This window comes from Pseudopodoces humilis, chromosome 8 (assembly GCF_049639895.1).
Source record: "Pseudopodoces humilis isolate 2021_Gansu_Grassland_sample_001 chromosome 8, ASM4963989v1, whole genome shotgun sequence".
NCBI lineage: Eukaryota > Metazoa > Chordata > Aves > Passeriformes > Paridae > Pseudopodoces > Pseudopodoces humilis.
The window spans coordinates 3,828,395-3,853,324 of record NC_142207.1 but is presented as its reverse complement, the minus strand read 5'-3'; the positions used below and the strand labels follow the sequence as shown (position 1 = coordinate 3,853,324).

Genomic DNA, 24,930 nt, shown 5'->3' with positions numbered 1-24,930 from the left:
TTTTACAATATCAGAATAACTCTTCAGCCTCAGTCACTTCCAAATATTTCTCTGTATTTTAATTCCAAATGTGAGGCACAAGCATATCATGGCCACCAATGAAAATGGATGCTTTTTACAAGAGTGGTTCTCTTTTTGTCCTTCAGATTGACTTCCAATATCATCCACTCTCTGATCTCCTAGGCCTGTTTAACCTCTATCTGGTAGAAATATCTAACATGACATTTTTGTGGCTCCCATTTTCGTGGAAGCCAGGTCCTGTCTCTGGACAGGGGATGGACCTGTTCCCCAACAGATGATGATAGGCTGCTGCAGTGCTGCTGGCATGTTTTAAGCCTCAAAAACGTGATAATCTGCTGGGAGGAGAACAAGAAGGGGTTAATTCAGGTGATCAAAACAGCAGCTTTGTCCCAACCCCAGTGCCAGCCCCCAGCACTGCTCCAGGACCTTTGGGCGTATACAACCTCACCCTCTGCCACACCAAGAAGCAAGACAGGGATGTCAACAACACTTTCTGGGGTGTAGCCCATGTTTTCTTCATGATTTCATCATTTTCACCTCTGATTTCCATGGCTTCAGACAAAAAATGTTATTTTTGCTTACACATTCACCTGAAACTCTGGGTTCATTTTGTCACCATATGCAGATACAGTATTTTAATGCCAAATTTTACTGTGCTAGGTTCATTCTTTGCTAGCCTTCATTCTTCATTCTTCATAGATTTTCATTCTACTGGAATATACATATTGATCTTTTTGTGAAATTTTATTTTTGTTGCACTTTGTTTTGTGTTTTTCTCATCACATTATTGTGACATGGATGTATTTGCTGCATTCACTCATTTCTGCTTCTTTAAATGATTTCTTGCCTCACTTTTGTGCGCTTAGTAAACTTTATAGAAAAAAAATTGTTTGTAAATCAGATATTTATGGTAAGATGCATATGAAAACACGAGGAAAGAATTATAGTTTTAGGGAGAACATACCCTGATAATGACCTCTTAAATATTTGTAAAGATAGCCCTGGGCATCTGAGCCCACAAAATAGTTTATAATACAACAGCTTGATTGCATAATGATACTTTAGTTTTAAAACGTATGATCTTTCTGTTTATGGGACGGCATAATAGGCTCCTTTGAAATACAATAGTTTTGCCCTGAACATAACTGATTTTAAATGAAAGGACTAACTAAAGAATGCCTTTCTTCAAGTTTGTACTTCACTTTGTTGTTGAGTCCAGCACGATGGTTTCTTTTACAAAACAAGCCTGGGGACCACACCTATTTCAGGATACATTAATTGTGAAAGTTCCGTGGATTTCCATGCAGGAAGTTACCTAGTGCTGTTTAAAATGGTATGTTTTAAATTCTAAATCTAGTTAAAAAACAGAGAAATTTCTGCATACCACCATCCCTTTCTCCCTGCACATAGAGAATTTCTTTTTATATTCAGTTTGAAGATATTATCAAATAGAGATTAAGATTTGACAGAATCCACAGTAACTTAGAAGAGGGATTTTTTTTCTATGCAACAGAAATGAACATTTAACTGCAGACAGTTTATAAATCACCTGGACTGCCTCAATCAATATTGAAATCTAGTATTTTAAGACATTTTTTTAATAAATATATCACCTAAACTCTAATTTTCTTCTGTCTGTTAATATTTCTCTGCAACACCTGGTTCCAGCTCAAACTGGTCCTAGATCTGACACTGGTCTGCATTCATTGTTACTTCTATTTTGGATAGCAGTGCAAGAAATGTTTTAAATAAATATTCTTCTAACATCTCTTGTGCGGTGCAGACTATAATTTTCATTATTGCTCATGAATCTCAGACAAGCCTGAGTCCAGTTGCCTTTTAACTTTCTCATCAGGAGCACCTGTGTAATTTTTTTAAAGTAAAATAGTTAAAATTTGCTACAGTTTGGCAGCTGAACTGATGCGTTCTTGAGTAAGACCTTTTCCTACATTTCTCATACCATTACAAAATTTAGTGTGGAAATCATTATCGTGCTTTTTGGCTATAATTTCTAATTGTGGGTCCATCCTGTTCTCAGGTTCCTCATTAAAACAAACAGAAACAGAGTTGGAGACTGAAGTACAAAGCAAATAAAGTACTTGTTCTCCTTTAGGGCAAAATCCAGTGATTCTTCCCTGGCAAACCCCACTACAAAACACAAGAAGGTCATCCTATAGTGAACCAAAGTTGACTTTATTACAATGAATATTTTTTTTCTTGAAAGTTTCTTTACCACTATACTTCAACTCCAGCACCAGATAGGAAACTGGGCAAGGCTTTTGTTTCATCTTGTTCCCTAAGTATTTATAGCCTGCCGTGAAGAAACACTTACAGCAGTGCAGTGATGTTTTTATTCTTGATAGAGGTGCCCTTAAAAGTGAATTTGCTTTGAAAATTGTTCATAGAATCAGGATTTAAGAACTGTGAAATATATTTTTCTCTTTCTTTCTCTGCTTTTCTCCTTTGTGCCTGATTGGATCTCCAAAATAAGTTGTTAACAATCCAGCTAAGATAATGTGGTCATGAAAAGGATGTCCAAATCCACCAATTTGCATTGGTTTGGTTTGGCTTAACTTTCAAAGTTCTTGGAGCAGAAAGTTGATGGCATGTGAATGTTATAATCAGCTTGATTTTTTTTCTATTTTTTTTTTTTTAATCTGCCATATTGTATAGTGCCCAAATGAAATGCTAATCAAACCTCATTTCTGGACCAAAGTTAATTTATTAAGAATAATAATGCACTTGTGCACTCCAGATCATATTGCAAGATGTAATAGCCACCAATTTACAACACAGCTTGTTCATTTTCACTTGATCTGGGTGACTTATGCAGGTTCCAAATTGATGCTCTTAATGTGAGACTATTTCACCCAAAGTGACATGGATTGTTTTCACTTCCATATAACCAATGAGGTTAAGAACTGAATTGAGTTAGATCCAAACAAAAGTTAACATTCTGTCTGGTGGCTTGCTTGTTTGTTAGCTTGATTTATTTTCCTTTTTTAATTTCTGGTTTAGACTTCAATTTACGTGATGCAATTCTTAATCCTCTAACACAAGAGTTCCACAATCCTGTGCTTGGAATTAGCCTTTCACTCTCCCCTTAATAAAACAGAATTAGACTCTTCAGATTTAGGTGAGAATTGCATTACTTAAATGTTTTAGTAATTTCCATTTCCTCATATGTTATATATCCAGCAAATGGATAATTTCCAAGATTTCTTAATTAGTAAATCCTTTTTGATTTCTTTTAAACCAACTTCTTCTTTATCCCTCTGTAACCAAAGGAGAGATCTTCCTGAAAATAATCACCAGTCTCAGTATTATGTTGCAGGACACCTCAGGTGCAGGGTAGAAAACTATCCAATAAAACACACAGACAAGTGCAGAATTATTATTAATAATCATAAAAAGAAATTATTAATAATTTTTAAAATAAGTGTTTTAATGCAAACCAAATCAGGATGTTCCTGGCAATATAGACACGAGAAATGTATTTTGTAAAGAGACAAAACGAACATGCAAAAGCAAAAAAATTTATTTGATATCAGTCTGCTTTGAAAGGAAAAGTAATTTATTTCAAATATTTCTAGATCATTGAGAAGTGCCTCCAAACACTTGAGTCCACTCATGTGCCAAGGCATGGTGAAAGTGTCAGTAAAGACTTGAACTTCATCATCTTCTTTAACAGTTATCACAACTGGGCTTCTGGGTTTTCCACTTGTTTTTACTCCCACCTATACCTTCAGATTTCCTTTTCCCCCACCTCAAACTGGAAAACTTTTCCCCCTAGATACATTGTCAGGGAGCGTTTCCTGAAAATTTTTGGGTTTGACAAATTAGCGTTTTCCAAGAGAAAGGCTTTCTCTGAAACTGCTTGCCAAATCCTAATTAAAACTTGTGTTCCAAGGGATAAGTAGCCTTTAAAAAAACCTGGTTTGTGTAGCTTCTCTTGGCTTCTTATGTACTTGCAAGTTTTAAATGTGAAATGACAATGTACGTTTTAGTGGGTTTGATTTTTAAGCACGCAGATTGGGTCAGTGCTGCACCACAGCGAATTCTCCCGGAAAAGGAGAGCAGTTCCCATGTGCTTTGAAATGCTACAGCTATGCAACAGAGGCTGGAAGTGCTATTTTAAACACTCATATCAGCAGAGCTTGCTGTAGGAGATAATATGTCACAAAAGGGAGTATGACATCTAGTTTCACCTAGAAGATAAACCTCAAGTAGATATGCAGGGAGAAACAAGACTGTCGGGTTGTCCTTGAAAAGAATGGCCTGTATCAATGAAGAAATGTACTCCAGGGCATATGCTGCTTGGGATATCTAATTTCATGCTCAAACCCGTCTGATCCTCTATGAAGAATATAGTAGAGAAATGGTAGTTGTGTGGAGTCTCACACACGTCATGATTTCGGGGTGGGCACCTCAGTGCTTTATTTTCAGAAAGGTCACAGCCTCAGAAATTCATGTCTGAAAAGCCCAGAGCCCAGACAGAGAAGTTTCCCTGGCACTATTGGTGCAAACATCCCACGTTCAAGCAGGGCTGGCACGGCACCCTGCCTGTCCCAAGCAGCTCTTCTCGACGAGCACGAGAGCCAATTACCCCTCGCTTTCCTGTCACACTCAAACCCCCTCACAGAGCCGTATTCTGCTGACAGAATTACAAGATAATTATAGCTAGGTGTTTTGTATTCACTTAAGTTAATCTCCCACTTTTATTTTTCATTGTTGCTTTAATCAGTGAGGAGGCACTTCAGTTGTTGTCAGGTGGATTATTTTTCAGTCACTCGCTGCGCTGCTCTTCTTCATACTCGCGAGGGTGCTTCTGCCTTCCTGACAGACGTACAAAGAAAAATACTTCTATGATCTAAAATGAAATATGTGTTTCTTTTTCAGGTCTAGATGTTGATGGAATATACAGAGTTAGCGGCAATCTGGCAACAATACAGAAGTTACGATTTGTTGTCAATCAGGGTAAGTGATTCCTCCACCCTGGTAATGTTTTGTTTAGTACTTAACTGTCTCAGATGACAGTATTTCAGAATCTGCTATACATTAGTGGCATAGAATGATGAGCCCTGTTTTGGAAAAGAGAGGAAAGGGAAGGTAGAAAGATATTGCACAGAGGGAAACGTCAGCTAGGAGAGAGAGAAAAGAGCAGAGTAAGCAGAGGAAAATAGTAGTTAAACTTGAGATGAGAAACAAACAACAAACAAATCTAAAAATAGGGGAGGAAGTGGAGACGTGAAATAAGGTGGCAAAAAGCAAAGCATATGTAGAAACCAAGGAATCAAAGTGAGGGGGAAAGAAAAAGATTAAAAGGAAAAATAGCAGATTGTTTGGATGTTGAAAGTTAAACAAAACCAAAAGTAGCGCAGGGATCCAAAGGAAACCAGTGAAAGAGAAAAAGGTGCTGAAAAGAACTTAAAAGGAAATACTAAAAGTGGAGTACTGGCTCTGCCAAAGCCAGTGGAAGATTTACCACTGATTTTGAAAACGCAAAGATTTGACCCCCAGAGAATGAAAGAGGAAAAATGAATATTTTGGGGACCTACTAACCAGAATTAGAACAATCCTGTGTATATTTACTGAACATATTCCCACAGATTTTGTGTATAATGAACGTATTTCCACAGATAGAACAGCACACTTTTCACTGACGTGGCCTAAAGAAATCTAACACTGATCAGTAGATCCTGTTACAGGTGTGAAATCTGACATTAGGAACTAATGAGGATGAATGAATACATTTATCTCCAAATGGTTTATTACTCTTACCAAAGACTAACTCTCCCCATATTTAAAAGCTTAGAAAATCTCATCAATGATAGTGAATCTCATGATACTATTAACAAGAAAAAAAATCTGTTTTCTCAGAAATTTTTATTAAATACCAAAAATAAAATTGCATTAAAGACTTTATACGCTTTTGAATTACTCAAATATAAATGTGAAGATGTTGCAATATTTTGTCCTACTTTTTATGATCTTTTTATAAGTTACCTGGAGCCTATTACCAGAACTGCAAAATATTGTGTATTCTGTGTGAGGGTGATAGCTGGTAGAGAACAACTTCCTCAATTAGCTTGGTACTATACATAAACTAAGACTTTTGACTCAAATATTCTCATGAAATTGAGAGATAGGAGAGATGTAAAAATATTCCCACCTTCAAGCCTCCATTTACATCTCTAGGGAAAGTTTCAGGGGATCAGTAGGTGTTTGCCACCTCCTCAGCTGCTCCAGAACAGTCTTGTCTTCAGCTGAAACTGGAGGGTGAACTCTGGTTTATGAAGATTCAGTATTTATGCCAGTAAATTCAGCAAGACTGAATAAATCATCATTTACCAATCAGCCTCACAGTTTTGATTCATTACTTAGGTTTTCTTAGATTTATACTTGTTGGGTATTTGTGTGTCGATAATGAAGCCTGCCTTGGCTTTCAAATGAATGTAAGCTGTATTTTGTTTGGAGACACACAGGCAAAAACAGGATTTTCTATCCTCCTTCACTGCCTGAGCTCTTTGCTCAGGAAAAAACCATGCCATAAAAATAATGGTCCTGTCTATCATGTGTTGTGGCATCCAAAGGTTAACATACTTGAGGTTAACATTACTGCTTAAGTTTTCACCTAAAACAGATGGGCTGATACTGTAAAGCTAGACAGAAGTCTAAGCTGGCTTTTTGCAGCAGAGAGGGGCCAGACACCTTTTTCTTCTGGTTTATACTACTGTGAAAAATGAAAATATGACTGTGGAGTTAATAGTATTTTAAAGCCACTCTGGCACTGGTTACTTAAGGCATAGTGCAAAGTAACCTGCCTACTGAGTGACCAAAGGAAATTCAAGGTAAACTAATGCCCTTGGAGAACTATTTCATCATCTTATCAGTTATGATAATCACTGTTTCTTACGTTAGTCTTTATTGATAAAACGAGAGCATTCGTACATTTTATGGATGGAGTGGATTTTCCATGGACAGTGATATCCAAACTCCCTTTACACATCCTTTAAAATCCTGTCTATAAAAATTTCAGGTCTCCACTTAGGTTTTTCCTCAGGTAAATGCATGCAGAAATGCTGATTTAGGTAAATCCTAATGCCACTTAGCAATCCCCAAGGGTGACCCCAGCACCACGTGAGGGAAGACCTGAACATTGTAGCTCCCAGAGAATAACCCAGTAATTTTTAATCATAACATTCAAGAAGGAACACAGACACAAAGGATAGCCAGCCACTGCTTCAGCAGTGCAAAAAACATCCTTTTTTCTGTGCTAAGTAGGCAGGAAAGACCCCAGTGAGTCATGGTGTACCTGGAAAATGCTGTGGGGACATGGGGGAAACAGGGTTTATTTATGGTGTGCTTGGGAGAGCATTCTCCACCCATTGTGTCCCAGAGCCTGGTGACCCCTGTCAATTAGGTGTTGAGGTCAGCAGCACTTTCAGATGGCTCCATGAAGGAAAAAAGTTACCAGGAAAACTACAGTGTGCTCCCAACCTTCTTTTTTTCCCATTCTCTTGAAACTCTGCAGCGGGATGATGGTGGGATGATGTTTAATAGCTCACTGTCCACACATCCCCATCCCTCAGTAATTATTGTGACCACCTCGGGTCAACCCCTGCACCCTCATTTTTCAGTAGTTAACACTGGGAAAGGAGTACTTATACACATGATTTTGCCATAGTGACATTTTATTTTTAATTTTAGTTAAAGTTTAATTTAATTATAAATGCAAACAAATGTTCTGACAAAGCCTATTTGCATTGCAGAGATTGACTGCAATCAGTTCTTCTGCAGGCCAAACACTCATTGGGCTCTTTCTTCCTGCTTGCTTTGCCATTGTGTTACACCTACATATAGAGGCTATAAATAACATGTATCACACTGAAGATCATAGAAGGCACTCTAGGCTGGCTGCCATATCAAAGTATTTTTTATTAAAATAATCATTAATTAGAATATAGCAAAGCTTTATTTGGCTCCTGTTCCTATACTGTTAATGTCATCTGCAGCATCAAAAATTAAATGAGAGAACTGGTGAGTATGAAAGGAAAAGAAACTAACAGTTGACAGCTTTATCATTAAAGAAAAAATAAGAACAGTAAAAATATAAAAAGACTCTTGAAATTCTAGATTTTTTGGGGATGAAAAGGGGTTTTCAACAAAAAAACCCCAAACCTGATATCTTTTTAAATTCTCTGAATATATTTTGTGTTTTATACTTGTTCTCCTTTCTTGCTCCTGAAGAGGTTTTTGGCCTTGCCAACAGGAGCAGCAGCAGAACAAACTACCTTATTTACTTCATCCCTCTCACAGAGTTTTCTTTTTCCTGTAAAAGTCTATTGACATCACACCTTTTTTACTCCTGTGCAACAGGATTATCTTTTATCTATGATTTATTTTCCCATTAAGAGCTGAAAAGATCAGTTGATCATAAGAGGACTGGGCTATAACATCTCTCAGCACTTTCAAAACTCTAAGTCATCATTTTTCAAATCACTGAATCAAGGCAGTAGAAGCTGCTTGTACCAAACTGACACCAAGAGATTCGTACTTTTCTTAGTCTATAAGCCCTGAAAAATTTGGGGTTTAGAAACTAAGCCACCAGGCAGTCAGAATATTTGGCTGAGCACCTACAATAAATGCTCCTATAACAGCTGGAGGCATTAGACAGAGATAACTACTCCTCTTATGATTTCCATATTATTGGTCAAGTCTAAAAGCTGAAATGTTAAAAAAATCCAAACAACAAAAACCAAAACAGAAACAGACAAGGTACTTGGAGGTTTCTGCTGATTTTACACAAGCTCTAGTAAGTTAAATCCTCTACATGTATTTATAAGGATATTATTTAAATTCACACCTATAGGAAAAGGGATAAAATAAAGTTTATTGGTCTGTTAAGCCATGTAAGTTGTGCTGGCAGTTCCAGGGTATGAGGTGCTACTGAAAATATCCTTTGTTCTGGCCCAAAACCCCTGGGTGGGTCTTATGTGGGCCCCAGGTGGGGCTGCTTGGAGTCATGAAGGTAGCACTACAAGAACCTGAGGACAGAGGGGAGGTGCTTTTCAGCAGCAAAACACAGCAGGGCTGGAACAAAAAGTGTCTGAAAAAGAAAAACAAGAAAAAAGAAAAAAAATACTTTTTATCAGTCAGTTTGTAAGTAAAAGTGAATTTTTCTCTGCTTTGCTTGAAGCCAATGTGCTGATTATAGAATCCCAGGAGGGTTTGGGTTGGAAGAGACCTAAGAGCTCATCTCTTTCCAGCAGCCTGCCACAGGGAGGGACTCCCTTCACCAGGCCAGGTTACTCCAAACCCCAGCTGACCTGGCCCTGTGTGTGACACAAATTGATGTGACAGGCTGAGGACCTTTGTGCTAAGCCAGGTTCCTTGTCCTGCTTCCACAACCTCTCCCATCAACCCTCAACTCCCTGCTGAAGACAAAGGATACCTGTGTGAGGAACTAGAACCTTCCTTCTTTATGTCTCCTGTGTTAATCTGCTCAGTAGCTGAAAAGGCATCCACTTTCTATGGCTGCCGCTCAAGCAATTTCCATGAGTGCTTAATTAACTGAAAAAAAAATATATAAATAGAGCTATAAAGAGTTCATAACACATTGCTGAAACACTAGGATTCTATCCCAATGCATACAGGGTCAGGGAAACTAACCATGGAAATACAGATTTCAGTACTTACTGGTTCATTCAGCAAGTGTTGGCTCATGCATAATACAAGAGAGTTCCTAATTGTCTTTATGTCCAATGCTTTGTTTGCAAAATGCTGGGTGTTTGCTGTGCAGATGACCTTTGCATCCCGTTATTTCATTAGGAATACCTTGTGTGCTAACTGCAAGGCACCACAGACCATCCAAAGGTCAACAATTGTGTCTTTACGACTCTGTTACTCTGCTTATGTACCAAAGCAGGGGCAAATATGGGAATTTATACAGAGGTTAATGTTAGGTTATTGCAGAGAGGTGGGTTTCTTGTGGAACACAGAAAAGGATGAAGATATCCAAATATTTCTACTTTGAGGAGGGGGAAAAAAGTGTATTTAATCTTATCCTTCCATTACCTTGCAGTAACAAAAAAAAGTACTTGGGCAAAAAAAGAAAATAATAGTTAAAATATTTCTGTTGTTTCTTCTATGAGAATATAGCAGGATATGATGCAGTTTAAGGAAAAAAATAAGAGTAAAGTTTGAACCAGAAATACGTGAACTGATTGCGAATATTTATTAACTAAATAATTTAATAATAAAGAAAATGCCTACTTGATTAATTGTTACAGAGTAAAAATTACAATAAAACTGTCTTGATCAGTGCTTTGCAGAAGCACCATTACTGTCTGTGCAGTTGTTTAACAAGGATTTAATTGGAAAGATAAGTGAATGCACATTTAAAAGTATTGTTAATTTGCTTTATAATCACCCCATCCTTCACAGTATTGACAGCACCAGGCACAAACCCCTTTCTCTTTTACAAGTATTATTTTCCATATGTGCACAATAAATTCTGAAGCAGTAATTGGAAATTTTATGGATTTCAACATACCTAGTGTTTTGAGTTTATAGGTGCCATATCCCTTCTCTAAAGGTTGTTCATAGGTGGCATTTTAGGTAAAATCACTGCTTTTTTATTACCCATAGGTTTATTTGGAGGTTGTGGTGTGGTACTTTGTTGGATTTTGGGGTTTGCTTTTTCATTTTGTTTTGCTCTCTTTCCTAAGAAATATCTAATTCAAATTTACTTTTCCTTTCCATTTGAAATATCAACAAAATCTTCGCTTCGACATCGTTTTTTGATTTAATAAACAACAGCCGTCAGAAACAGTAATCTTCAATATGTTTATATTCCATCTGCACTTATATTTATTGTTCTAAAATGACTCGGATTAATCTAATTGACAAGTAAGAGCCCAGACCATATGAGCAGCTAAGGATGATACCTTTAACCAGCAGGATTCTTCAACCTAACTGACATGTTCTTTATCAATGAACTGGGAGACAAGAGGAACAAATATTCGGATTGATTTATTAGTTTATTTATTTATTAGTATTGCTGGTTCTGTGAGCTTGCTGGGACCATATGTCGGTGTGAGCTGGGCTATCAGGAACCAAAGTGGTTTCCTGGCTGGCTCTGCCTCGGCGGGCACAGCCCGTGGAGCTGACGCGAGCCTGGAGCAGCCTTTGAAACAGAGCCTCCAGGTCAACAGAAATGGGCTGGGTGGTTGTGAAGGAACCATTTAGTGGGGGGAGAGAAGAGGGAGGGAAGCTGGGTGAAAAAAAACCAGAGAGATGCGTCTTCTTTTCACAGCTTTATTTCTCTAAAATTAGAAGGAAGGGGGGGGGCATAAAAATAAATTAAAAAAGAAAATAAAAAACTCCACCCAAACTAAGAACAACAGAAAGTCCCACCCCAAACCAACTAAATTTCCCATTCAAAAATACCTGTGTCTTTCCATTGACCCCAATACACCCATTTCAAAGGCAGGTAGGGGCTCTGATCCTCCCCCAACGAAGGCTCCATGTGAGAGCAGGTCATCTCTCAGCTGCCAACTCCCAGAGAGCAGCTACAAACACTGAGGGTCAAGAAGATTGTCATGGGCTTTATTAAAGGGGGGAAATAAAAAGCAGTTACTTTCCTTCTTGTTAGTGGGTTCTTAATTTCTTGTGTGCATACCTTGATGAGATTTCCCTTTGTATCTGTCTATCTTATATATTTTTAGATGTTTTAGGTTATTGATTGGATTTTACACGCATAAGAGTATCCCTAAAAACGCACAAATGTGCCTTGGTGGGGGTCTAAGCTTAAAGCCACCCTCCAGCCTTGGTGATGTTCCTGGTGTGATCAAGCACAGCACAGGCAGAAAAGTCTTCCTCACGTCTGCCAGCAGCTATTCATGTGACCAGTCTCACTGAGAAACCAGTAAGAGTGATCCAAAGTTCACGATGGAAATATCAGGCTCAAACTGGGTTACTTGCTAGCTGAGAACCAAAATGTCTTGAAAGCCTTGAGTCAAAAATAGTTTTTTCTTTCTTTTTCACACTTCCCAGGCAAGCACAGAAAATAAAATGGACTGAAGCAATTTTCAAAAATAATTATAAAACAGCTTGCTTCTGGGTTAAGACCTGCATATGCCAAGCTGTAGCCAAGAATTTCATTTTTTAATTTTTTTTCCAAGCTTTAAAACTCTGACAACAGAATACTTTAATTGAGCCCACAGTACTTGGTGAATCAATTAATATGTGCATGTTATTCATGTGGGTCCTTATTTTTCTGTCTGTTATAAACTACAGAAAATTTATTATCATCATTCAAAGGAAAGTGTGTTTTCCACATCTTCCCCTTCCCTTTCCAGAGGGGAAGGGGGGAAATTATAGCACTTCCAAAAATGACTTGTAAATATAATTCAGGTACACAGTCTAATGGAAATATTAGTTTTTGCAATGAATGTTTCAAATTATTTTTGTAAATAATGTAGCTTATATAACAAAAATGGATAGAGCTTGAATGTTAATACATTTCCAATATAACTATTTTGTGTTCAGTGTGAAGGAAAAAAGCAGACAGAAAAATATTCAGAATTCTTAGTTGCCCAATCTGCAGCTCTGTAAAATTTCTCTTACGAGTGGTATTGTCATGTTTTCCTTTTCATGTGCTGAATAAGCCAGTGGAATGGGGCAGAAGAGGCAGCAGGCTGGGTTAGTGCGGTCAGCCACAAACATACCATGGATTTTATGGCATGTATTGTATGATGAAGCATTTAAAACATGCCTTTTATTCCTTTTCTACCCGCAGCACTATTTGCGTTACAATAGCGTCTTGCTTAGTAACACTTCGAGAAGTTGAAGAGCGTCTTGATAACCCCTCAAGGAGTGTTATTTAGTTGCTGAGAAGGACTGGAGGTTTGCATGCTGCACTGAGGGATTGCCTTTTTTTTTTGGGGGGGGATGCTCGTTGTTGTCATGGGTGACTCTTTGTTTGGGTTTGTTGTTCTGATAGTAGCGCTACAGGAAATGCCGTTCCACAGAGCTCCAAAAAAGCAAGGAAAGAAAATAGATTATTGAGTCTTTTGCTAAAAGTATTATCAGGACAGCTTTCTACCTGTGATTTTTAGGCTGATGGGATCATTTCCTGAATGTGGGGGTTTCCAGGCTCATTTGTAGAAAAACTGAACCAAGTACCAAAGGTATTTTGCATGAGATATTTGTGCTTCGAGGAGATGAACACTGTGGAGAATTCATCTGCAGAGCTCCTACTTATAATTGGTCATGCTCAATGTCTTACAAGACAGTGATGTGGCCTAGTATTTGAGGTGGTTTCCTCCCCTGTGGTAAAATATATGTAATTCTGTGGTTTGTGTGTAAAAGTAGCTGACAAACACAAGCTTACAATGGGCCTGCAACAGAAAGGGGTGGTGTTATATATGGACGTACACGGCATAATATTCTGCAGGATGGCATGGGATGAGAAGCTGTTGCACCAGGGAATTTGGCTTTATCATGGTGTTTGTGGTGTTCTATGTGTTGAGAACTGGGGAAACCATAAATGCTGTGGTAGGGGCAGGTGTTGTGAGTAGCAAATGATTTTTTGCTTGGAGGAGACTTTGGTAATGCATTTAAGTGTTGAACTCCACTGGTTAAGACTGATGGGGTCCAAAATTGGAAGCACTCAAATGTAAAAACTCTGTATGGAAAAAAGAAAAATGAGAAAATCTAAAGTATGACTCCTCTGGAAACTGGAAACTTTTAAGAGGAAACCTGTCTTATATACTGTCTCATTTGTGCTTACATGTTTCCTAGAATTACATTACTGTTGAAAATATAACACTGCACTGTTCTTAAGAAATTTTCAAGTCACTCATAGCATCCTTGTTTTATGGATTTAGAATTGAATATTCCTCTCTTTCTAATTTTTTTGGTTGGGTTTTTTTTTTGTTATTGCATAAAAAATTAATTATCAGAGTCCTGGAAAACATCTTCCCTTTATACATTCTTGGGGCATTTTGGTGTTGATTCAGTTACTTAATCACTGTTATTTAGTGCCACTTGAGAGGATACTGAGTGTCAGAGTGACTCTCAGAAGGCTATTGGGTTTACAGGAGAGTTGTGTCCTTGGAGATTAAGTGCTAGAAGCTGGGTGAGATGTCTTAAAGCATTTAAGAAGCATTAGATGTCTGTATTTAGAGAAATTATTAATTGTTCTTGACTACACCATTGGTTTTTTTACATTAAAGAAAGTTAAAATCCCATCATATATAAGTGCATAAAAATACTGCATACATATTTGGTGGGAAAGCCTTTTTAAAGGAAGGAGCTTTAAGAAATAGTGATATAAAGTGTCACAAACTACTGTCCTGAACACACACCATGTGTACAAATGTAAAGAAAGAGACAATGCTTCCACTTTCTCTTCCAAGTCTTGACTTACACTTTAGGTTTATTATTTTTGGGATTATTAAACATATTAATTTAAACACTTGGAGAGGTAGTCACACTGTATTTTAATTTCGAAGTTATGCATGATACCAGAGTCTTAAAAGTGAGAATGTAGCACAGCTCTCACTTGGGTTTTCAGTTCTCATCCGAATGTTAACACCATTCAGCCTGTACCACGCCTGTTGTCAGTACAAGTAACAGGGATTGTTCAGATCTCTCGAGATCAAAGGTCCCATTTCCCAACTCTACTGTAACAATCTGAGCCTAATCAAAGCCCTTCACATGGACAAACACCTCGGGGTGAGTTGGGAGAGTGATGCCTTTTGAAATCATCCTATGAATCCATGGCTCTAATTTCAACGCATTGTCTCTTCTTTGTGTAATTATTATTATTTGTACAACATAGCATGGTCAAATTTTGAAATAGTCAGGGTATGGAGAGTTGAATATAATGGAATAAATATTTTATGCTGGTTTTCCCCTTCTGCTTCAGAGCCAGTGTCCAGTTCTGCTAGTTTATATTCCTTTTCTGTGTCCCTGTTGCAAACTTTTCCCCCTATTATCTGCTGACATAATGTGGGAGACTTGGCTCATCCATGGCTTGCACCCTGGGCTGGCACTGGGACACATATGGGTAGGAGATATTTTGGGGTGACAGTAGCCTGGAGTTAGGTTATGCCAAAAGCCTGACATAAACCTCAGCAGAATCTAAGTATGGCACTCCTCACCTCTCCCTAGCTAAATAAAGGTGATAATAAAAGGCATCTTTAACCTGAATTTTGCAGGTTTGCAATGATGTTACCAGAATTTGCCATAGTTGTTTTTATCACACTTTTAAATCCCATGATTTATAAAGACTGGATTGGGTAGACTGTTAGAAAGTGAGGAAAAAGAATCTTTTGCAAGAGAATAAGATGGAGTGCCTTGCTGGATTTCTACTTATTGTAGTATACCAGTGAGATCTCCTTGTCTTATATTTTTTTTTTTTTCTCCTTTTTCTTTTTATTTTTTTCCCGTTTCCTGGTGTAATCAGATAATTAAAAAACAAACAAACAGGGATTTCAAAACACATTGCCATCAACCAACATAATGTGCTTATGATACAGAAGATTGAGAACGACTTAATTAAGTAGATAGCAGCAGTGAAGAGAAGATGGATGCAAGGAGGAGGAGATTATTTGCTTTTGGAGGTACTTCCTTTGGCTGGTGTTGTGTGCCTTTCTAGAGACAGGGCATTGATGGAAAAGGAGAATCCAGGAGGAAAATGGCAAGAAGATTACAGCACTGTGGAGCTGAAAGCTGTTCCTTGCTGTAAGAAAAGTTTAGCTGCTTGCTCAGTGTTTTGTTTCAGGATAATGTTGACATCAGCTGAGGGGATGGGATAAGGAGTTTCAAATACAGAGGACAACAGTACAAAGCATCTGAATAAATTTAGGTGGAGCTGCATAATGCCAGACTGGAGATCTGCACGTGTGGGATGGGATGGAATTGATCCTATCTGGGAAACAGGGAGCACTTGTGAGGGGAAAGTGGATTTGTGAAACTGTGAGGACACCTGGGCTGAAGGGGTATAACAAAACAACACCCAAACAGCTGAAAGAGCAATACCAAGGGCTTCTGGTATCATCAGCTGAATTTGAGGAAAGAAAACTTTTGTTTTTCTGTGCTTAATGCTTTGCATATATGAAGACGCTACAGCAACTTAGAGATACGTACTTTTGAATCAGAGCCACATGATAAAGCATCCAAACATAATGCAAATAATTGCAAACTGATGTATCCAGCGTTTTATTTTTTTTAAAAAGAATAAATAATTTAGCTTTACACATGGGCAATCCTTGCTAAAAATTGCAAATCAGAAGTCTTCTGTTTGAATGTATTTTATTTTGTTAATGGATTCGCTCATATGAAAGGCATCTAATTGTATAATGTATTATTAGTCATTTTCTTTGGCATGCTATTAACTTTAAATAATTTTAATATTTAACATTTTATAACATGCACAACAAAGTTCTATCTCCAACAGAGGAAAAAAACATGCATTAATAATAAAATTTTCATGGCTCTTTCTTCTGTGTATGTTGTGATACATATTTGAGCAGAAACACGGAAAACTGAAGTGTAAAGCAACAAAGCCAGTTAGCATTTAAAGAATATACATTGTAATATGCTGTGGTCTTATGAATACAAGGGCTGGGATATAATTCAGTACAATTAACTTATTTTAAGATTGAGCCAGATATAAAGTGTGATAGGATATAACTAAATGCATCTACTTGATGTCTGCTCAGTGATGGCTGGGCTGGAGAGTATAAAATGGTGATTAATGCCTGCTAATGGAAGTGGTCTCCACCACAAGTTGTGAGCACCAGGGTTGTGGCTGGCTATGAAAACCACACACAGCAACACTGATAATCTCCAGTAAATCCCCAAGTTTTCCTGTGCTGGAAATAAGATGACAGGTCATATTAGAAATTTTCTCCTTATGGCGTTTGTTGGGTTTTTTTTTTTAGTAGGTCAGATCTTGTTCCTGTGTGTTGTGGAAGTATTATGGCAATGAGCAGTGTCTAAGCTGCTTAACAAATGCACACTTTCCCCACACCAATCTGTTTTCTGGGGACAGCCAGGCTAGTGCTGTACAGCATCCTCTCAGTTGGGTGCTATTAATGTTAATAAAATGCACTTAGCACTTAACATCTCGGGATCTCAAAAGAGCTTGCAAAGCAGCATCATTATCTTTACATTATGGGTGTGGAAAATGAAGGATAGGGAGAGTAAAAGATTTGCCCAAGTTTCCATGGTAAATCAGTGACAGAGCCAGGAGCAGAGCCAAAATCTGCTGATTTATAGTCGGTCTCCTATGTAGTGTGCCGTGCCATTTCACCAAACTGCATTTGCCAAGTCCCTACTGTGTACAGAGACTGTGGATAAGGCTGCAGTCACCCTCTGAAATGTGGATTTGGGGCTCTGGATAATGCAAAGCCAAATTAGGTCTTCAAATGCAGGTCTCCCCTGTGATGCTTCTCCAAGTGCAATCCCACCTGTGCCATAGACAGCAGGGCAAAGATGCATGAATAATTGAAATCCCTCTGTGCTGAGGCTTCAGAGTAAAGGGACCCAGTCCTTGAGGACCCCCAGGTATGTTTTACATGGGAATGAGGTCCTGGTTTGCATTCCTGTGGTTGCAGGGATGTATTGCCACGCATCGTGTTTGGCATGACTAAGCCTCATGGAGTTGTGTGCATTTTGTGAGTATTTTGCAGTCAGTTTTGGAAATGACTCCATCCAGATAATATATGAGCAGATATGTATGTTGAAGGGCTTGTGCTAACATCTCTGTGAGATACCAAAATATTGCTAGCTATGTTTGCTAAGTAGGAAAATGAGGAGCTGAGTAACATGCCTACGGAAGTTAGTGATGATTCAGGGATACAAACCAAGTCTCCTTGTTTCAAACTTCTGCCCTAGCCCCAGGGTCACCCTCCTTTTCACCTCCCTTAGGAGGTAAAATATGGATCAGAAATTAAAAGGAGCCAGCTGTCTTCCTGCCAGACTGGGTCACAGGAGAGAGCAGGCAGATGAGGGACAATGACAATTGTCACTGTGCTCAGCCCTTGCAGGGGAGATTCCTTCTCCCAGTAGTGGAATAGCCCCGCGATTCCCCCTCACACTTTGACGCCTCTGTTTACAGTAATTTTATCAATTGTAATTTACAATGTTAGGGATTCATTTCTTTGGTGTGTTTGCATGTGTGTACCTGTGTTTGAAGAGATCTCCCTCGAAAAGCAAATGTGTGTTGTAAACAAGGCAACAAGGAATCATTAATGTGAGAGGAGGAGGAAAATGCAATGTCTCCCAGCTCTCTGATCACCTTCCTGGGACTCATCTGGGACAGATCCTGCCTGCTGTGAAGTTATGGCTGAGCTGGAGTCCTCTTATTTTCAGATTAAACATAATCCCAGGCACTGAGTTACCAACAAGGAGGTCCTTTCCCTCTGCTGAGCCCCCATGCTGGCCTGCACTGGTCAGATGCAATGGTACAGGCAGTATTTATTTTATTTTATTTTAGCTTTCCTTCTTCCTGCTGGCTAACCCATTTTATCCACCTCTGGTCCATCTTGGCTAAGTCTGAATTTACTGGGGAGCTTCCTGCAGTTACCACAGGATCATGGAATATCCAGAGTTGGAAGGGACCCACAAGAATCATCAAGTCTAACCTCTGACCCTGCAGTTCACTGCAAAGGTGCTGCAATTCAGGCACCCACTCACTTTCTTCCCTCTATTTTACTGAGGATTAGGGGTCTTGCCTGTGTAGATGAGGCCACATCATGCCATGATTTGATATCAATAAGAGTTGATGTCTGTCTGTTTTCTAAGAGGGATTCTGGCTGCAGGCTTGGTGAATAGGCATGTGTGTGTGTGTCTGAACTCAGCTTGGCTGTTCACAGCTCCACAAATCTGTCTGTCTGCACACAGCTTCTTGGGTTTGGGTGTTTTTTCCCACTCTGTGTGTAAATGGGCCCTTAAAATCTGAGTAGTTCTTTCTCTCTCATCCTGGTGAGTGATATCAGACTGCTTTTCAAATAATTTAGGTTTGCAGTGAAGCTCATACTCCTGTGTGACTTTGTTTGTGCTGTTGAAAATAAAGAATTTAGGTTGGGCTTTGTATGAAAAAAGCTAATGCAAGGTGGACAACTTTATTATAAATCCCTATGCATTTCAAAGCCTCAGTTGGAAGAGAAAGCAAGATAGCAAGAACCACAAACATGGGTTGGATTATTTCTTGTTAAGCAAATGTAATACTGTGAAAGATTGACAGCACGGGAAACTGGAGTCCTCCATTTATCCACACTTCATTCCTAATATCTGGCTTCAACAGCAGATTGTAACCATAGAAAGGCTATAGACTCTGGGTGAAATGGCACTCCCTTTTGGATCCAGTTTTATAAAAGAAAACAATTATTCACAGAATGCGTGTCTTTATTCTTTATTGCACATTTCAAAGTCCCCATGAATACTCATTTGCATGTGACAGCTAATGCTGCATCTTGTATTGGCCAGTAAGAGGCATGATTGCACTAAATTGGAAGCAGCAGGCACAGGTTTTCTTTTAAGGATGGGGGTGGGGGTAGCCATCCACTCGTACTGTTCTCAAGTCTTCAGTCAAAACGGTTTTAGAACAGTTGCAAGTCTAGTTACTGGGATAATAAATCCCAAATTAACTGAATATGCAGATTTCACTTCCATTAGGTTACACTCTTTATCTTTTGTTAACAACCCCAACTTTTAAAAGCAATGGAGAAGTGGGGAATTGAAAATACCGATCTGGTACTTCAGGAGTGAAAAATGAGGACAGTATCATGCCCCAAAACTGTTGTTGTTATTATATCTTTCCCCCTCTCTTTCTTTTTTATAAGATAAACATATTTATTCACCCTGCATATTTTTTTCCAAAGATCTTGTTATGTGACTGACACACAGGATAGCAGAACCCCAGCAATGCGGAGAGGCTGCTGCCAGCATTGCTTACAACAAAATTCTATGTACACAGCAGCCACAGAAAACATTTATTTGGTAGCAAATTCCCTTTTCCTTTAGAAATGCATGCAGCTTCGGCTCAGGAGCACGGGGAGATATCGAGATAAATACTCCTATGGCTCCTGTGTAATCTCTTTGAAAATTATCTGGAATATAATAGGGACAAAAGCAGCTCCTTGAAAACTACCCGAAACTCACCCTTTTCTTAAATGTAATCTCCCAGCATAATCAGAGAGCAGAGCAGCTAGCTGCTAGGAGCAAGGAGATTAACAAAAACACCTTGAAAAGGTTCAGTGCAGGAAACAGTGTATCATGACCATTCCCTTCCAAAAAGTTAAAATTGAAAGTTGCTGCTTTTTCTTTTTTTTTTTTTTTATTCCCCTCCTTTTTCCCGACAGCTCAAGGCTATTACACTTTTCGTTAGAAAGCCCTAAAATGCCATAGGAATTGTAGCTAGAACATCAGAAAGTTATCATGCATGCAGTTTAACAACGAGATTACCTACAGTACGTGTTTTTTCCCAGCAAGAAAACTATGTAAAATCATTGCATTCCAAATAACAGACAGGACTTACTTTGTAAGATGGATTTCAAAAGATCTGGAGGCTTCTGTTCCTCATAAAACTATGCCAAAGACTATTTAAGTGGCCAGTAATATAAACATTATGCTACTAACACTGAACAGTTTATCACATAAATATAATTGTCTTCTTTTAGAAGAATAATAAAAGCCGAATCCATATGTTACACATTATTTAAAATTGTTTTCTGCAAGATGTATTAATCCCAGCGAAGAAGCAATTCTTCTGCTATAGAAGTAGAACAGCAGTTTTATTTTATTACATTGTCATTGTTTAATTTGTTTGTTCCTGGTAGTAGTTTCACAGATTTTTATGAACTGTTACTTTTATGGAAAGTCAAGTTACAAATGATGGACGCTGTTTGCTTGCAGGAACAGAAAGGTCATGAAGGTAGATAATGTATTTATTTATTTACTTACTGTACTCCACCTTTTTTCTTTTTTTTTTTTTTTAAATCACTCAATTCTTAGCAGAAGCTAAAATAACTTGTGGTTTTTAGACCCAGGAGGCACATATTTTGATATTGCTCCTCAGAAGCACTGTTAGCTCTGCAGTCTATTCAAATCTGGGAGTAGAATTTAAAGCTCGGATAAACAACGTTTGGTAGCAATGGCTGTGCAGAGCTTACAGTTTATCTTCAGAGAAATGTGATCTTGCAACTAAATGTCATTTTGCCTATTTGTTTTTATGAATTTGAGCTGAGCACTAGAACAGAAACTTGTTTGCTAAAATAACAGTTCCACTCAGGGCTAAATTATTTTCCACTTTTTTATTTAAAAATAACTAATTTTTTTTTTTCTAGGTAGTGTGAGGCTTAATCTTCAATTCTTCTGTTCTAGAATTTAAAGTTAATAACTGTCATGTGCAAACCTGAACTCTAGATTACTCATAGCGTAGTCTAATGACAAGATGAGACTTTAAATAACTTTAAAACAAAAAGCAGCTCTCGAAAATTGACTGTTTAAAACAATGCGGAAAAAGGGCTTAAGCTGCTGAAATATTTTGGGCATGTTCACATCTGTAAATGAGGCTGAAATATCTGGCCTATTTAAACAGGAACAAGTCTAAAAATAATTTTTTTAAAGAAATTAATTATATCAGTCTCACCAATAAAAGTCTTTGTAAGGCACCTAACAAAGTAAATGTGAAAGGAAATATAATACATTTGAATTATAACAATTATAATACAAATCAAATTCGAAGTAGGAGAAAAATGTTTAAAATAATTAATTTTTTTTCATATTTAACTCATTGTTTTCAAATATGCAAAATGCAATGGAGGCTTTTTGACCTCAGAAACTTAATGATAGGTTGTAAGAGCTGAAAGAAATTCCTCTGTGCTAGAAAATGCACACTGTCTGCCTGCTTTTAGCCAGAGTCTTCCTCAGCTGGAATACCCCCAACTTCATTATTTGCTGTCCATATCCCAATAGGAAGTACAGTGCCGTGGCTTGTCCAAATCATGATCAGATCCTACCAACAGTTATTCTCAGAATTTTATTTCATTTTTTTTTTTAATGGGCTGTGGTTTGAATAGTGCTTTTTGACTGAAATTAGTCACCAGCAATGCTCCAGTCTCATGTTTTCTCTGTGCTGCATTACTTTTAATCAGTCCAGTTTTGATTAAGATATTTATCTATGTAAAGCAAATAACCAAATTCCCTTTTTTCCCCCTTTTTTCCTCTGTTAATCTTGGTATACTTTCTTGTAACTGCATAATGTGATATGCATTAATACATATGTATTTGTCTAGACAAGCAAATCTGTCTTTAAATAGATGTTAACTTTGGATATTGGAGACTTAACATTGTCTCTCTTCGTGGGCTCTGGTGTCAGTTTTTTCTTCTTTGTGCCTCCGTTTCTCGCTGCACCTTTTGTCTGCATTAACTGCTGCGATCACAAACTTTTTCCTCATTCTCACAATAAGCTTTTATAATGCCTGACACAATGGGGCATGGATCTGATGAGGGCATCTTGTCATTTCTGTGATTATAATAATCCAGATGGTGATACCACCACCAAAATAATAATAATAATAATAATAATAATAATAATAATAATAATAATGATAATAAAATAACAACAACAGAAACCAATAATAATCATAATTATGTTATTTTTCCTACGAGCATTCACAGCCCTGGCTGTAAAATCTTCCCCTTCCAAAGTCTATAAAAACTCAGTAAAAGTTTTAATCAAGGAAGTTTTAAGGATGTGTTTATTTATTTAGATTTTTCATATTAAGGAAAAGAATCGCATTTGTTGGCTGCAGTTTTAAAAGTAACAATATGAGTTTCAGCATGGCCATGAAAAATCTAACTCATTGTTTCACATTATCATATATATTGGCCTAAATGTATATGTGTGAGGTTTCTTGTTTGTTTTGGGTTTTTTTGCTGTCAAGGAAATTGCAGCAACACATTTTTATTTCCTTTGTCTTTGTGACAGAGCAGGATACACTCGGGTCAAGTGTTGAACTCCATTTTATATTATAAATACATTTTAGATTAGGGTATACTTTTTGAATATGTAAGCAAGATTATTAGGAGGTGTTCCGGTCGCTCTTCAGCCTGAGAATAGTTGTTGACACTTCATTAAAGAATATCTGGGATATTTTTAACCCAGATTGGTTGAGTGACCCAGTTTCTGGCTCGTGTAGGTGCAACTCAGGGGACAGTGACGCACAGCCTGGCGAGTCAAAATGAGTGGCTCGGGCTGGGCATGGGCTTTTTTAACAGGCATCGAGCACCATCAGCAGCAACTTGTCCATCAGCGTGCTGAAACCACCCAAACAACTGCCCAGGACTACAAAATGGAATTGTCTCCTTGCTAACCATCCTGCTCCTGAAGAATCAATATTCTATGTGGGAACTGGAAAGGGCACCACAGTGGTGGAGGAGCACAGGCAGAAAATAATATGGGCTGGAGACTCTGGAAAGAGTCTGTATGGAGAGACTTTCCATCAGTAGGTGTAGGAAAACCATTTCTAGGGGTGAGAAAGCAGGAAGGCGCTGCCTCGTTGGGTACTCCATGAAGGCGGGGAGGAAGACGAGAAGGGCACGGGAGTACCCAGCAGATTTTGTAAATAATCCCAGCTCTGCTGCTTCTGGAGAGTAAAACAGTGGGGACATTCCTCTGCTGAGCTTGTATTTCAGCCCTGTCAGCCAGGTCTCCTTGGGGAAGCCACCACGGAGCCAGGGCTCGTGTCCGGGAGTGTCCCAGGAGAGGTGGGGGAGCTCGGCTTGGGGAAGAGCCAAAGCTCCAGAGGAATGGTGTGACAGGAGGAATGGGAATGGGAGGGCATCGCCGAGATCACGCTTTGCAAAATGAATAAACTTGGCCCTGGTTCAGCCCGCGTCAAGGCCCGGCCTCAGATCTCCTCCCAGCAGGCGGGTGCAGAGCAGAAGAAGCTGGGTCCAAGAGTACCCACTGGTAAAAAGGAGTGTGCTATATTTGAAACCTCTTCTGACTCTGCCAGGTCCACTGGTGTGCTTTGCTTAGGAGGGGGAAAGGCATATTTCACATGCACACTGTTGATTTACTCTCAGAGGGCCAGAGTTCAAATTTTATTCTAGTCAGATACCAAAACTTTGGATATTTCTCTTAATTTTGTGAACCCTTAATAGCTTTCAAAACTGGACTTAATATTTCCTAAGAACAGTTTCTCAGGATATTCTCTGTACCTTCTTAGGCTGGCAGGGGATACCGTGAGAACTATCTTTCTCATATTAATTTGATATTTTTGCTTTAAAGCAGATTCTGTGAGTGGGAGAGTGAAGGTGGAATTTAGATACTTCAGAATTATTTGGCTCCACATCTATTTATGCCACAAATAGATAATATTTCAGTGAAATCACTGAGAATTGACTTTTTTGAAAAGCTCTTTGCCTGTCTTTGGTGCCTCTATTTAGAAATAACCCACTGGCTTTAAAACAAATGTGATCCCCTGTGCTTCAGGATGACACCTTAATGTTGCTGAGCTTCTCAAACTGTGTTAAAGTCCTTTCACAGAAGGCTCTGGATGTCACCAAAGCTGCTCAGCATCTGGCAGGAGCAATTCTTAGTTCTTAGTGGCAGGCAACTCAACTGGCAGTGTGGGTGATGGGATCCCCTCCTCTCCTAAATCATCATATCCATAGAGGGAAAGGGTTGGAATCAAGGGTTGGGATGGAATTCCCCACCAACACCTCACACACATACAGCATATTCTGTCATGTCCTTACCTAATTCCCAGAGGCAGAATCCCCAATAAAGTAAAATTGCAGGAAACATTTCATATGAAGGAAAAACATCAGCAATGCTAGAAATGTAGGGATTTGGGGTTTTTGGTCTTGTTTTTTTGGTTTTTT

At 38.5% G+C, this 24,930-nt stretch overlaps 1 protein-coding gene across 3 annotated transcripts in view; it reads left to right on the top strand.

The window, feature by feature from the left end:
• Positions 1-24,930, top strand: part of ARHGAP15 (Rho GTPase activating protein 15) — a 322,272-nt gene that overhangs the window by 212,937 nt on the left and 84,405 nt on the right. For all 3 annotated transcript variants that reach the window (XM_014249190.2, XM_088059241.1, XM_005519597.3), the window contains one exon: positions 4,921-4,998. In XM_014249190.2, coding sequence (XP_014104665.2) covers positions 4,921-4,998 — 78 coding nt within the window. The remainder of the gene's footprint in view (positions 1-4,920; positions 4,999-24,930) is intronic.